The 15,957-nt window shown below is 43.0% G+C and overlaps 2 protein-coding genes across 7 annotated transcripts in view; one reads left to right on the top strand and one right to left on the bottom strand.

The window, feature by feature from the left end:
* SEC13 (SEC13 homolog, nuclear pore and COPII coat complex component) lies at nucleotides 1-8,101 on the bottom strand. The gene is made up of 9 exons (XM_056524970.1): nucleotides 7,969-8,101; nucleotides 4,752-4,796; nucleotides 4,132-4,247; nucleotides 3,029-3,180; nucleotides 2,757-2,890; nucleotides 2,284-2,417; nucleotides 1,339-1,459; nucleotides 1,110-1,256; nucleotides 1-469 (listed from the first exon to the last, which is right to left on the bottom strand). The coding sequence occupies exons 1-9, from the start codon at nucleotides 7,969-7,971 to the stop codon at nucleotides 359-361; spliced, it is 963 nt and encodes a 320-aa protein (XP_056380945.1). The 5' UTR covers nucleotides 7,972-8,101; the 3' UTR covers nucleotides 1-358.
* The window catches only part of LOC130276087 (cullin-associated NEDD8-dissociated protein 1-like), a 39,543-nt gene continuing 26,423 nt past the window's right edge, over nucleotides 2,838-15,957 (top strand). For 2 of the 6 annotated variants that reach the window (XM_056524967.1, XM_056524961.1), the window contains exons 1-3: nucleotides 10,626-10,850; nucleotides 12,523-12,830; nucleotides 13,502-13,645. In XM_056524967.1, coding sequence (XP_056380942.1) covers nucleotides 12,763-12,830; nucleotides 13,502-13,645 — 212 coding nt within the window. In that variant the 5' untranslated portion in view covers nucleotides 10,626-10,850; nucleotides 12,523-12,762. Of the gene's footprint in view, nucleotides 2,925-8,320; nucleotides 8,434-10,625; nucleotides 10,851-10,879; nucleotides 11,278-12,522; nucleotides 12,831-13,501; nucleotides 13,646-15,957 lie in introns of those variants that run through there. The other 4 variants (XM_056524966.1, XM_056524964.1, XM_056524965.1 and 1 more) reach the window with 4 other exon arrangements.

Here is a 15,957-nt window from a genome sequence, read left to right as displayed (position 1 = left end):
TTCAACAAGTAGATATTTTAATCCAAGAATTAACAAAGTTTACAAATAAAGAGCAAAATGGGCAACATTGAAATTTTATAAAACATTTATAGGGAGATTCCAGGTCGTGATCATTGCAGTTGACAGTGTTTACTGTTTGCACTGGTGTAACCAATAATTTAGTAAAAATAAAGGGGGAAAATGCTGAGCAATTGTTGAATGCCCCCCCAAATCTGCAATCTCAGAAGGAAGTGGGAGAGGAGTATGCAGGTCCACTTGGTCATGAATGATTTTATACGTATCAGGGTAAAACTGTCCTTTCATGATTAATTCTTACAGAGCAAGAAAATGGAATTAATCTTTGGGATGCACAGAGGTGTCACTGCTCGTTCTGGTGTCCGTCTGTCGCTGCAGACACAGCCCCTTGTCCTTTGTTTACATCACTGATCATTGCCCACTGGCCATCCACAGACTCCTTCCACAGGGTGACCTAATAACAGGACAAGTGAAAGTGTTAATACACATAATGGGTAAATGGACATAAAATATATACAAGTGCAGCCTATTTCTAGGCAGAAAAAAAATACATTTCTGTTTGTTCAGATGTGAATATAGAAGAATATCACTCCCCCACCACCTGGCATGAGGATTTAAAGGGGTATTCCAGGAAAAAACTTTTTTTATATATATCAACTGGCTCCAGAATGTTAAACAGATTTGTAAATGACTTCTATTAAAAAATATTAATCCTTTCAGTACTTAATGAGCTTCTGAAGTTTAGGTTGTTCTTTTCTGTCTAAGTAATCTCTGATGACACGTGTCTCGGGAACCGCCCAGTTTAGAAGAGGTTTGCTATGGGAATTTGCTTCTAAACTGGGTGTTTCCCGAGACACGTGTCATCAGAGAGAACAAGAACAACCTTAACTTCAGAAGCTCATAAGTACTGAAAGGATTAAGATTTTTTTTAATAGAAGTAATTTACAAATCTGTTAAACTTTCTGGAACCAGTTGATATATAAAAAAAAGTTTTTTCCTGGAATACCCCTTTAAAGATTTACTGGTATGAAGAAGGTGCCCTGCATATACCTGAATCTTTTAGTAACTTTAGAAGCATGCCCCTTCCCCTATACCTTGTTGTCTCCCCCAGACACGGCCAGGATGTTGGCTGTGATGGACCAGCTCACGTGCCAGACTACATCATTAAACTTGTGTAGAAGTTTTGGGGTCCAGCTGTTATTGGATGGGTCATCACAGGTCCAGATGTAAACTCTGCCATCCTGCAAATACACATAAGAGGCTCAGAACACTATATACACACACACCTCTGCTATCACACATCAACCCAGCGCCCAACATTACCTGAGAACAACTGGCTATGGTGCTGGTAGGGAGACCAATAGAAGGTGCCCAGGCCACATCCCGCACCCAGTCACTGTGCGCCTCCAGCTTCTGATCTTCTTTCCACTGCCCGTCCTCTTCTCTATTAAAAGCAAAAGTTTTATTACCTCAATTATGTTATCTCAGTTATGAACAGACCTATAAAAAACTATCCTGAAAGATGCATGTTACAATAAAACCTGCATGTCATAGCCTTATAGATGGCAGCCAACAACTAGGAACCAGACAATCATGAGAACTTATTAGAAGTAGAGCAGGAAAAAACCCTCAGGTATGGCGCTGCAGACTGTTGTAGACAGATGAGGCGGATGCCAAAGGTAATAGGAAAGTCCTCAGCAGGACATTTTATTAAAAAAACAATAAAATGTCCTGCTGAGGACTTTCCTATTACCTTTGGCATCCGCCTCATCTGTCTACAAGAGTCTGCAGCGCCATACCTGAGGGTTTTTTCCAGCTCTACTTCTAATATTGACTCCCAGGACGACTTGTTTCCTCCTGCAACCCATCGGTATAGCAGCGACTCGTACTACAGTACCCAGATTATATCGTGGGTGATATGCTTTTTTGCATAGATCTCAAGGTGAGCGGCCATCTATAAGCCCCGTGGGGTTGCCCCCCCCACCCACCACATTGAGGGTAAATACACGAGGCGCCGTCCGTCGGTCCTTTCTTTTCTCTACAGATCATGAGAACTTAGTTGTCCTGCCCATAACACAATTACCCTCCATTTACTGAACATGTTTGATCATACAAGGAAGCTCTTTTCACTTATGTAAGTCAAGTGGCTAAAAGAACACATAGCAATAATACTGGATGTTGCAGGGGTGTATGGCCCCCTTAGTATTACCAATACAATTCTTTTCAGCCAGGTGGCACATGCCTATATAAACAGAGGTTGTCACTTACCTCCAAATTTTAACAAGGTTGTCACATCCACCAGAGACGAATCTCTTGATATAGCTTGGTCTCTGTCCAGATGGCTGATCCACCAAACTGCCTGGGACAACAGAAGGAGCCCAGCTGACTGCATTACACCCGATCTAATTGAGGCAGAGAAATGTCTACAATTAAACCACTATCTAAAGGAAGCACACAGGAAAAAAATAATACAATTTGTTCTATAGTGTAGTGGTCTTCAACCTGCAGACCTCCAGATGTTGCAAAACTACAACTCCCAGCATGCCCGGACAGCCGTTGGCTGTCCGGGCATGCTGGGAGTTGTAGTTTTGCAACATCTGGAGGTCCGCAGGTTGAAGACCACTGCTATAGTGGCATTCTTTTTTTCAATAGATCACACTGCCATCTGGTGGTCTCTCAGGGAATTGATTCAATGATTTGCCCTATATGTTTGGTAAATATACTTATATACTGGCATTTACCGTATGTGCGTTGCTTATCTTTTTGACATCCCAGGGACCGTCACCCGTGTAAGTGAGGAGAGAAATTGCACCATCTGAACTGCCACAGGCCAACATCAGCCCAAAGTCATGAGGAGCCCAGCACACAGAATTCACTGAAAAAGAAACAAGATGGTGTTAGAAGCACAAGTATTTTCTGATATAAGAATAATAAGTGAGGAGGGGGAGGCAACAAATTATCATCATTGCAGAACTACTATCACCACCATCCTCCTACAGGCAAATGTAGTCACCTGAAGAGTCGTGGCCTGTGTATTCATATGTTTTGTCCCAGGTCCCGTTTTCTTCTTTCCATATAATGACTTTCCTGTCATAGGAGCAGGAGGCCAAGATGTTGCCATACATGGGATGAGCCCAGGCCACTTGCCAAACTGGCCCCTCATGACTGAAAACAAAAACAAATGTTATAAGAATATAAAAAAGTTCTCAAATATGGTTGACATTACTTGACCTGCAAATATAATATTAGTCTATACAATATAATAAGATTAAAGAAATCTAGATGGTCAGGAATCTGCCCGATTGTTAACAAGTCAACAGGAATAAGTAGTCGGCAGTGACCAAAACCATTCATATTTAATCTAATAAAATACTGGTTATGGATTCTAGATCTATAGGGACAGAACATTAGGATTTATTCTGACTGCTATATAGGGGATAAGTTGCCTGATCGTGCGGGGTCCCGCTGCTGGGGACCCCCGCGATCTTGCACGCAGCACCCCGTTCTCATACGCCCCGGAGCAAACATCGCTTCGGGTCTGATAACTGCCGATCATGGGGCCGGAGTATCGTGACGTCACGGCTCCACCCACATGTGACATCACAGCTCCACCCCTCAATGTAAGTCTATGGCAGGGGGCGAGACAGCTGTCATAGACTTGCACTGAGGGGCGGAGCTGTGACGTCGCGATCACCGGCCCAGTCATCAGACCCGGAGCGGATGTTCGCTCCGCGGCCTGAGAGCAGGGTGCTGCGTGCGAGATCGCGGGGGTCCCCAGCGGCAGGACCCCGTGCGATCAGGCAACCTATCCCCTATCCTTTAGATAGAGGATAAGTTGTCAGCACGGTAGTAACACTTTAAAGAGGCCTTCCTATGACAGACTAATCGCATATCAGCTTCTAACTCCTGCACCAGTCCTATGAAGTGGGGGTCACTTCTTTAACAGGACCTGTTTTTAGTACTGTGAGGGTTTCAATGGCCATATACCTGCTTGTTTGACTTTTATGTTTACAGCATTGGATACACCGAGTATATCATGGGAGATCCCCTTTAAGGATCTATAATATCAATGGAACCTTAAATATTTGCTCCTCATCAGACTATGGCTTCACTCACCCCCGCAGATCAGCAATCAGTATCTGACCGCCATTCTTCACATCAAAGATCTTCACGGATCTGTCAGAGGAGCAGGTGGCAAGTCGTGTACCATAGTAATCCATCTGAGCATCGTGCTGGGAAGCCAAAAACAAACCATTCTCATACAGTCATATATAAACACAAAGATCTTAATAGACACAAAACCAAGGGTTAACCAGAAATAACATAACATTAGAACCAAGGGTTCTAACAAAAATTGTTAGAAAAGGAGATCCCTGTACCGCTTTGCAGTGATGAGCAATTCAATAGGGGGCTACAAAAACTTGCGTATCCTTGGTGGTTACCATAACCCCTATAGAGATATGGCTTCTATTTTAAAAAAGTCAGAAAATACTTAAAATTCTACAGCACTGCTAAAAATGTGAAAGTTAAAGGTAAATTTCAGTGTTTAAAAATCTATTCCTGGGATAGGTGTCTGATAGTGGGGGTCTAACCTCTAGGACCAACCACGATCTCCAGGATGGGGTCCTGAATCTTCACACTGCATAGAGCGTGGGGTCAGTACGTGCTCAATAGATTCTCTATTAGGGTGCTGGAGATATACGGGGGCTGTAAATGATAGATAAGATTTCACTCACAATCATATCCTCATGGGAGGTGTCCACTGTGTTGATTACGGAAACCTGAAAGAGAGAGAAAGGTCAGTGGTCAGATCATATGTATGCGCTTTGTATAACAATAACAACCATCCAATCACATGTTAGGGTAAGCTGTACCCCTTTATCATCAGGGGATGAGGCACAGCCCTCACTGCTTAATGACTATGGGGCTTCTGCTCCATTAGAACACATCACTGACCAGTGACTGACGTAGCTGCACTGTCTACTGGTGTATGAGGAACATTGCCTTTTGTAGTATGAGATGTAAGGCTGTGGCCATCTCCCTCCATTATGCTTTACACTGCAGTTATGCTTCTTTATTGAGATTGTTGTATATGAAACTTTACTTTCCTCCTTACAATCTGTTTTCCATTTTGAGATTTTGCTTGTGGAAACCAAATCTGTAAGCCAGGGTATGGCTACAATATATGGCATTTTTTTTTCATGGCGTGCAACTTTTTTCGCACATTATAAATCTCTGAACACTACAAGTCATTTTTGAAGATTTGCTTTCAGCCAAACAGAATTTTCTAGCTCTTCTCGCTGGTTAAAAGTCACACAAAAAAGTGCCTAGTTGCACAAGACACATTTGAGAGACAAGTATAACAAAAAAAACTGATATACTAAATGCTTTTATAAATGTTCCCTATTCATTTTATCTTATAGTGGATTATGAGGTGGTATTACTGCATGAGAAATACCTCAAATTAGACCTGTTTTCTTAATCCTTATACTGCTTAATTTCTGGCCAATACCACCCGCTTCTGCAACGTGTGCCCAATCCACAAATATTTTGTCACAGCTTTCAGAGATCGCCCTCCCCGGTGCCTTTCATCAGTTTGTGGGAGTGCACAGGATTTTGCAGGACCCGCTCTATGTTGTATGTTCCCTGACCACCCGCTCCAGACTAAAAATCGCTAGCTCCCACAAGTTTTATATCAGGATCCGCAGGACCCCAATTCCATTGCATTCCTCTACCCCAGAACTCAGTCCTATGTAAACATGATAACTTATCAATGTGCCCTAGGTGTTCTCTGCAGTCCTGTGCAAAGCCACAAATAACACAGTGATAACTATAGTTATGGCTAATACAGTAAATATTACCTGTACTCCTATGTAGGGATGTCCCTATACTAGTATCGGGGCCGATACCGGCCTTTGCATGGTATCGCAGACCCATTTTAATGTCCCCGATACCAAGGCCGATACCTGCTGCAGTGCGGCCGTCAAATTCCCTGCTCCGCTGCCCCGTTCCGCTGTCCGCATCATGGCGTCCGATGGAGGAGAATGTGATACACACGTCTCTCCACCTCCTCCACTGCGCCCAGCGTAACACTACGGAGGAAGCAGAGTGACGTGTATGTCACATGATCCTCTATCGGACGCCATGATGCGGACAGGAGAATGGGGCAGCAGAGCGACAACCGCAGGTGAGCAACTACCGTGGGGGCACTTTCTTGCTGTTTACAAGGTGGCACTGTCTACAAGGGAAGGGGGGCCTGCTGTTTACAGGGGGGCACTGTCTACAAGGGAAGGGGGGCCTGCTGTTAACAGGGGGGCACTGTCTACAAGGGAAGGGGGGCCTGCTGTTTACAAGGAGGCACTGTCTACAAGGGAAGGGGGGCCTGCTGTTTACAAGGAGGCACTGTCTACAAGGGAAGGGGGGCCTGCTGTTTACAAGGAGGCACTGTCTACAAGGGAAGGGGGGCTGCTGTTTACAAGGAGGCACTGTCTACAAGGGAAGGGGGGGCTGCTGTTTACAAGGGGGCACTGTCTACAAGGGAAGGGGGGCCTGCTGTTTACAAGGAGGCACTGTCTACAAGGGAAGGGGGGGCTGCTGTTTACAAGGGGGCACTGTCTACAAGGAAAGGAGGGGGCTGCTGTCTACAAGGGGGCACTGTGTCTACAAGGGGGAACACTGTGTCTACAAGGGAAGGGGGGCCTGCTGTTTACAAGGGGGCACTGTCTACAAGAGAAGGGGGGCCTGCTGTTTACAAGGAGGCACTATCTACAAGGGAAGGGGGGGCCTGTGTTTACAAGGGGGCACTGTCTACAAGGGAAGGAGGGGGCTGCTGTCTACAAGGGGGCACTGTGTCTACAAGGGAAGGGTGGGGGCTGCTGTTTACAAGGGGGCACTGTCTACAAGGGAAGGGGGGGCCTGTGTTTACAGGGGGCACTGTCTATAAGGGAAGGGGGGCCTGCTGTTTACAAGGGGGCACTGTCTATAAGGGAATGGGGGGCCTGCTGTTTACAGGGGGGCTGCTACTAATGTCTGCAACTATCTATTACCTACAAGGGGATACTACCTACTATTAAAGACAATCTTACAGCAGAGTCACCTGCACTAACTTCAATTTATAGGTAGTACATGTGACCCGGTTTCTACCGCTGCTCACCATGAGACATTAGTCTCACCGCCAATGCAAATTCCCTGTTCTGTCCAATGGAGAAGAGAGAAATCTTGGCTCATACTACAGCAGCCGCCTCCATTGTATACAACGAGGATGGTATCAGCACGGTAATCAGTGCCAGAGACCGGGTCACTCTGGGGTCAGATTCCCTTTAAAATAAAAGTACTTGGTATCGGAGAGTACTAGAATTAAAGTATCGGTACTTGTACTCAGTCTTAAAAAAAATGCTATTGGGACATCCCTACTCCTATGTATGACCATAGATGACACAAAGTAATTACAGATAAGGCAGTAAATGCTATAAATGCTATTTGCAGTCCTATGTAACAGCATGGATAACACATAGTAATAACTCTCTGAGTCAGTGTTTCCCAACCTGGGTGCTTCCAGCTGTTGCAAAACTACAACTCCCAGCATGCCCAGACAGCCTCTGGCTGTCTGGGCATGCTGGGAGTTGTAGTTTTGCAGCAGCTGGAGGCACCCTGGTTGGGAAACACAGCTCTGAGTAGAGATAATGCAATGCATACTACCTGCAGTCCTATGTAACACCAGAGATAAATGACACTCCGCTCTACTACATCAGTTGCCACACTCCCAGCATGCCTGCTTAGTAAACCTGCCATAATAAATCAGCTGTATATCCTATAACTTCTATCCTACTGGATTCCTATACTGGCCCAGAATAACCCGAGAATCACTAACTTCCCCTGACAACAGAGGCCCGCCCGGGCTGTATAGGACGGGCACCAGCGGGGGGTAAGGATGGCCGGGCAGCTAATACGAACCATGGTGTCCGCTTCACGGGCCCTGTGTGCGCCGCCTCTGTCCCTCTGGTGTCTCTCTCAGACGTGGCAGCTCCCGGCTGCTCCAGTTGCGTCCAAGCAGCCAGTACTTCCGGCGAGTGACTGCAGCTTCCGGTCCGGGTGGGTATAGGTTCCAAGTTACAAACGTTCCGCACTACATCTGTGCACATTAGGTGTAAAGCATGTATAGGCAACCTTCGGCTCTGCAGATGCTTTGGACTACATTTCCCATTATAGTTTTGCAGCATTTTGGCTGTAAGAGCATCATGGGAGATGTAGTCCAAAACATCTGCAGTTCCGAAGTTCCTATACCTGGTGTAGAGCCAGGGCCATTCGTCATGACACCTGTCACTGAATGGAAACCCCAGTAGTAATGACAGAAAATATGTTATTATGGAGCTGCTGCACATCAATGCAGTAATCCGGGAGAAAAACATAAAAGATGATGTAATGAGTTCTCCAGTATTGATAGACCTGGAATAAACAGGTTCTTTTCATAGTTAATGGGAAACAAACACAAATTCCATAGTAAGGCTGGGTTCACACCACGTTTTTGCCATACTGTTTTCAATCGGTTTTTCTAAAGAAAACCGTATGACAAAAAAACGGATGGAACAGTATGGTAAAAAGTACACCGTATGCGTTTTTAAAAGTGCATACAGTTCTGTCCGTTTTTATTTTTAAAATAAACATACGTTTTTGAAAATGTCCATTTTTAATGGGAAGGGTCTTGGGTGGGGACTTAAGGATGCAAATGCACATGTGCAAAGTAAAAACCGTATATGGTTTCCCCTATGGAACCGTATACATGTGCGTTTCTCATTGACATCCATGTTAAAAAAAAAAACGTATGCGGTTGCAGTACAGTTTTTAAACCGTAGACAAAACCATGGTCAACCACGGTTTTGGGTACGGGAGAAAACCGTATGGCAAGCAAACCGTACGCAACAGGATGCATGAAAAACGTGGTGTGAAACACTGGAAAAACGTGGTGTGAACCCACCCTAACAGATGCCTAATATCTTTTCTTTTCCTGATAGACCAGAGATAAAATGAATAAATGTGCAGTTTATAGTGGAATGAACATGAATCTCATAGAAATGGATGCATAATATTTTTCTTGTGGTTGATAGACGTGGAACGAACAGGATATATATGTGTATATATATATATATATATATATATATATATATATACAATATATATATATATACACATATATATATATATATATATATACACACACACACACATATATATATATATATATATATATATATATATATATATATATACACAGTTTATGGTGGGGAAAAGCAAGGCACATTGAAAATAGAGCGGCACTATCTCCACATAACACCGCCCTCCTTGCCCCTCTCATGGACATGGGATGCTCCTCTACATGGTGCTCAGCACACTTAGTCAGAATGATCAAGATGTGCAGTACTTAGGCTGGGTTCACATATGTCCGGCATCTAGGGTTGCCACCTGGCCGTTATTATACCGGCACAGCCGGTATTTTGGCCACCCTGTCGGTATTTTTATAATAAAAATACCAGCAATGCAATGGCTGGTATTTATCCAACCAATCCTCCAAGTCCTGGAATGTTGCACCATATACTATACCAGTGTTTCCCAACCAGAGCGCCTCCAGCTGTTGCAAAACTACGACTCCAAGTTGTAGTTTTTCAACAGCTGGAGGCACCCCTGGTTGGAAAACACTGACCTAAACTTTATATACTACTATATAGTCCAACATGCTGGGAGTTGTAGTTTTGCAACAGCTGGAGGCACCCTGGTTGGAAAACACTGACCTATACTATACACTACTATATGGTCCAACATGCTGGGATTTGTAGTTTTCATTTGGGGCATTTGCTGAGCCACAGGCTGTATTAAGGCATGCTGGGAGTTGTAGTTAGTAACTAACTGCAACTCCCGAATTTAATAAAAAAAAGCGATCAAAATGTCCCATGGTACCTTTAAAAACTACAGATCAGGGCACAAAAAATGAGCTCTCATAAAGGCCCATAAAAGGAGAAATAAAAAAGATATAGGGGAATAGGACAAAATTTCCTCCGCATATGTGTATCCTGTGATGTTACGCATATATAATGGACAGTATTTTTTTGCAAGAAAGGTGGCAACCCTACCGCCATCCGGGCTAGATCCCAACGGGCTAGATCCCAACGCAACTGATGCCATAACTGATGACAACGTGATAGCTCAGGAAAAAACAATATATATTTATAATACAGTATCTCACATAAGTCCATCCTTCACATTTTTATAAGTATTTTATTATATTTTTTCATGTGACAACATTGAAGAAATGACATTGCTCTGCCTGTATAACAGTGTTTAATGTTATGCCCCCTCAAAATAACTTAACACACAGCTGTCAGTGGCTAAACTTTGGCAATGAAAGTGAATACACCCCTAAGTGAAACCATCTAAATTGGGCTCAAAGGCCCAGATTTATCAAACTGTGTGAGAGGAAATATAGAGAGATTTTTCCACAGCAACCAATCACCGCTCAGCTAACGAGCTCTGGTAAAGTGAAAGCAGAGCTGTGATTGGTTGCTGTGGGAAAATCATTCTATTTTTTCTCTCACATAGTTTGATAAATCTGGGCCAAAGTGTCCATATTTTGTGTGGCCACCATTATTTTCGAGTACTGCCTTATGCCTCTTGGGCATGGAATTCACCATAGTTCCACAAACTACCACAGGAGTCCTCTTCCACTCCCCCATGATGACATCACAGAGCTGGTGGATGTTAGAGACCTTACGCTCCCCCACCTTCTGTTTGAGGATGACACACAGATAGATGCTCAGTAAGGATTAGGTCTGGAGACATGCCTGGTCAGTCCATTACCTTTACCCCCAGCTTCTTTAGCAAAGCAGTGCTGGTCTTGGAGGTGTGTTTGGGGTCATTATCATGTTGGATTACTGCCCTGTGGTCCAGTCTCTGAAGGGAAGTATATCACAGTACATGTTGATCTCATCGGACCACAAGACCTGGTTCCAGTAATCCATGTTCTTAGTCTGCTTGTCTTCAGCAGACTGTTTGCTTTCTTGTGCTTCATTTTTAGGAGAGACTTCCTTCTTGGATTACTGCCATGCAGACCAAATTTATACAGTGTGCGGCATATGGTCTGAGCACTGACAGGCTTCCCCCACCCCTTCAACCTCTGCAGCAATGCTGGCACCACTCATACCTGTATTTCCCAAAGACAATGGATATTATGCTGGGCATGTGCACTTAACTTCTTTGGTCAACCATTGCAAGGTCTGTTCTGAGTGGAAACTGTCCTGTGAAATCACTGAAAAATCTTGTCCACCATGCTGCATCTTAGTTTCAGGGTCTTGGCAATCATCTTGTAGTCTAGACTAGGGGTCGCAAACCCCTGGCATGATACAATTGAAAAGTGTGGAAAGAAGAGTTCCATTGGCTCCCTTCTCTGTTACTTACTCATGTCAACCACACGCTGCTTTTGGATTCTAACAGCAGGAAAAGAAAAAAAGCCACAAAGTAATGACTAACTACTGTTTGGGACATAAAGAGGGACCTAACTACCATGTGGGAGCACAATGGGGGCTTAAAGTGTACCTGTCTTATCCAAAAAAAAAAATGTATATGTAACTCAGTACCTAATCCTGACCATGTAATCAAATTTTTATGCCTCTAACACCTATAATTATTTTAAAAATTCCTCTTTTCATTAGCTGACAGAGTTAGAAATCCTCTCAGGAGAAGGGGGGGGTGTCCCTCCCTTGTGGTGGTGGGAGGTGATTGGTTGGTCTGATCATGCAGCCTTGTCCATGAGTCATCTCATGTCCATGACTCATGGACAAGCTGATGTTGCTGCCGGACTGGTTAGTGTCCCAGTAGGTCCTAGTGGTGAGATTTTCAGGGTCCATTTTCTTTATTAAATATAAAAAATTAACTACCATATTACAAAATGTCTTACATTTTCATAAGTAACAACATATAAAAAGATTTTGGATTTAACAATACCCATTTACTGCTATGTAAGGTACAAAGAGTGGCTTAAATGCTGTATAGGGGCAAAAACCTAATTGCTGAATGAGGCTAAATGGGATGCCAGTTGTTGTGTGAGGGAACAAAGTGGGCATAACTGCCATAAGAGGAACCAAAGGGAAAGTCATTGCTATGTGGGGGCACAAAGGGGTCATGTGGTCATGGACAGATGAAAAAATTGGAAAGAATGAACAACTCTAATCAATTTGCTTAGGGGCCCATAGGACTCTTTGTACTCCCTAGTGGATGAGCTTAGATACAGCAGTTTAGCAGGCATAATACTATCTGATTGGTTTAGATACAGTAGTTCACAGTATCATAAATGATAGGCTTAGAGACAGTAGCTCAGCAGATAGTATCACATGTGATAGACTGAGATACCGTATTATTGTCCCTAAAGGTTATTGTTCAGTAGAATTCAGTAACATTAGATGATGTAGTGCCGTGTTCTCCTGTACTGTATATGACTCTGCAATCTGTCTTGTATTTCAGCCTGTTGGCCAGCAGGGGTCTTTTCTGAGATGCTCACTCACCATCTATTAATAACCAGCGCAGTGTCAGGTTTTCCAGTGACTTCCAAAGAGGGGACAGCAAACAAGATCCCCCCACCCCCCATCGCATGTCACCCTCGACGCCATATTCTCTCTGTCTAGGGGTCAAAAGTTTCAACCCCACTTATCCCCCGTGGACCTCTATAATTCTTTCTAGACTGGCTTTAGTGCTGCTGTCACCATGACCAATGTCACCTATCATATCTCCAGCCTGTTGGAGAAGATGACATCCAGTGACAAGGACTTCAGGTAAGGAGGGGGCGTCTGGAGTTGTTAGTGCCATGTGTGCATGTCCTTCACATGTGATAATATCTATAGAGAGATGTCTGTAGAATTATATGTGTTTTATCCTCCATTAAGTGAAATGAAAATCATAGGGTTAATAACTTATAGCATTAAGTATTCTTTGGCACTGCAGACATTTTCATAGCCACCCCTGTAAAAAAAAGGAAAGTGACCTGACCACAAAGTAGACTGAATGCGGACTACATGCCTCATCATACCCTATGCTGCTCTTCATCAGGGGGGAGTCAGTGATAGATGTATACCTCAAAATTATTTAGATTTTTGAAAACCATTGTGTAGATAAAAGTGAATTCAAAAGTTGATACTGTAACAATGAGTAAATAGGTAGGAGCACTAGATCTAAAATATATATCTTATATTGTCGCAGAAGCTTTATATGAGAAGCTGCTGATGTCTCTTACACCTATTATATAAAGGTAAATGGAGGTTCTCAGCACTGGAGATATGTGCTAATCGGGGCAGGGGGGTTTCCTCATCTCATTGATTTAAACTACAGACATCTTTAAATGGCTGATACAGAAAACAAGATATAATTGAAGCACCCATAAAATGTAGACGTTACAGGCTTTTCTTAAAAGCATTGCATTTGACCCTTTTGTTCTTTCCTCTTAAAGGTTCATGGCTACAAATGATTTGATGGTTGAGCTACAGAAGGACTCCATCAAGTTAGATGAGGACAGCGAGCGGAGGGTGGTCAAGATGCTTCTGAAGCTGCTGGAGGACAAGAATGGAGAAGTGCAGAACTTAGCAGTGAAGTGGTAAGAGAGATGTTGGGATCTAGTGGTCTTCAGTGTACATTGTCTGTAAATATGAGAGTACCACACAGTTTCCAGACATCCATAATGGTCTTCATAATCTTTTGTTCACCTAGCTATTGATAGTCCCATAGCCCGTAAATAACTTCTTTCCATTTCCAGGTGCCTCTATTGGCTCTAAGTTTACAATATCTATTTCCAGTTGCATTTTTGGCCATGTGCCACCACTACTTAAAGGGGGGACTCCACCCCTAGACATCTTATCCCCTATCCAAAGGATAGGGGATAAGATGTCTGATCGCGGGGGGTCTCGCCGCTGGGAGCCCCCACAATATAGCATGCGGCACCCACCTGTTTCTGCTCCGGAAGCGATGGAGGGTCTGGGTCCCGACCACCAGAACGAAAGTCCGTGACATCACGACTCCGCCCCCGTGTCACATCACGCCCCATCCCCTCAATGCAAGTCGCCCCCTCCCATAGACTTGCATTGAGGGGATGGGGCGTGATGTCACACTGGAGCGGAGTCGTGACGTCACGGACTTCCGTTCCAATGGTCGGGACCCAGACCCTCCATCGCTTCCGGAGCTAACGTGCATTACCTAACGTGCATTACCACATCTAGCTTATAGCTTACATCTAGCTTGCCTAGTTCAGTACTACACATACAACTTACAGTATAGTTTTTATTCATCTAGCTATAGTTACATACATTCATCCATATACATTCACAACTAAGGTTCATCTGCCTATTCGCCATACACAGCCGACATATATCCATTGACAGTTCACTAACAATAACAGATCAGTCCTACTACACCTCTCCAGAGTTCATCTACTACAATTGAATGTTGAATTCCATGCATCCCTTATTTAGTTATTTCCACCTTTACAGCCATCCATTTACAAATGAGGTCCACCTATCTCCAGATCTCCACCAAACATTCACAGTTGAAGTCCTTCTATGGTCAGTTCTTTACTATATATTTACAGCTGAGGTTTATCTCCAGTTCTACATTATTTAGTCTCCACTTCTCCTCCATAAATTTACAATCTATGTCCAGTTCTCATCATACATTAACCGTAGAGATCTATCTCAACCCATTCAAACATAATGTCAACAAATTTTAGCAGTTTGCATTTTGTTTATTATGGATCTTTTTTGATTTCTGACCTTGGAACTTCCCATAATCTAAAGTCTAAAATAAAAAACCATAACATACAAGCAGCAACTGATGGAACAACTTGGGCTTAGCTTAGGCACGCTATGACTGTATGACTGAACACTGTAAGGACCTCGTTCACTCTATGAGTAAGTTTACACGTACAGGATCTGCTGCATATTTTTGCTGCCTATTTTGTGCAGCTGATTTTGCTTCCCATTGAAGTCAATGGGTATCAAAATCAGCTGAACAAAATATGCAGCAGATCCTATACATGTAAACGTACCCTATGCCTTATCAAGTTAAATCCTTTATATTGGCATAAGGATCACTTGCAAAGCATTATATTTACACATTTTTCTTCATGATTTTCTTGTAAAAAAAACTGTTTCAGTGGTATTTGATATTTTCGTTTGAGATACAAGACAAAGCAACAGCAAAAATGCAGGTTTTTTGTTTTGTTTTTAAACATTTCTATTAAAGGGGTATTCCAGGCAAAACCTTTTTTATATATATATCAACTGGCTCCGGAAAGTTAAACAGATTTGTAAATTACTTCTATAAAAAAATCTTAATCCTTCCAATAGTTATTAGCTTCTGAAGTTTTCTGTCTAACTGCTCAATGATGATGTCACGTCCATGATGGGAGAATATCCCTATAGGAGCTGGACAGCTCCAGGGACGTGAGTCATCAGAAAGCAGTTAGACAGAAAACAGCAACTCAACTTCAGAAGCTAATAACTATTGGAAGGATTAAGATTTTTTAATAGAAGTAATTTACAAATCTGTTTAACTTTCCGGAGCCAGTTGATATATATATATATATATATATATATATATATATATATATATATATATATATAAAAAAGTTTTTTCCTGGAATACCCCTTTAATTTTGCCAACACTGTATTCCCTCTATCTCCAGTTCTTCACCAAACATTCACAGTTGATGTCCTTCTATCTCCAGTCATCCTCAATACATTTACAGTTGTGGTCCTGCTATCTTCAGACCTTCAACATACTTTCACAGTTGAGGATTATTTTTTCCCAGTTCTACACCATCTCTTTACAGTCTAGGTTTATCTATCTACAGTTCTCCACCATTCACTTTTGACATTCTCCTATCCATAGCTCGCCACAATATATTCACAGTTG

The sequence above is a fragment of the Hyla sarda genome, chromosome 6 (genome assembly GCF_029499605.1).
Source record: "Hyla sarda isolate aHylSar1 chromosome 6, aHylSar1.hap1, whole genome shotgun sequence".
NCBI lineage: Eukaryota > Metazoa > Chordata > Amphibia > Anura > Hylidae > Hyla > Hyla sarda.
Note: the sequence above shows the minus strand (reverse complement) of the source record. Positions and strands in the feature narration are given on the sequence as shown.

Bases quoted from the DNA above. Each gene is read 5' to 3' on its own strand.
- SEC13 (XM_056524970.1), bottom strand. The intron at 2,891-3,028 runs GTGACTACATTT...TTTCTTTTTCAG, and splicing joins CACAGGCCACGACTCTTCAG to TGAATTCTGTGTGCTGGGCT. The intron at 2,418-2,756 runs GTAAATGCCAGT...TGCCTCAATTAG, and splicing joins AGATAAGCAACGCACATACG to ATCGGGTGTAATGCAGTCAG.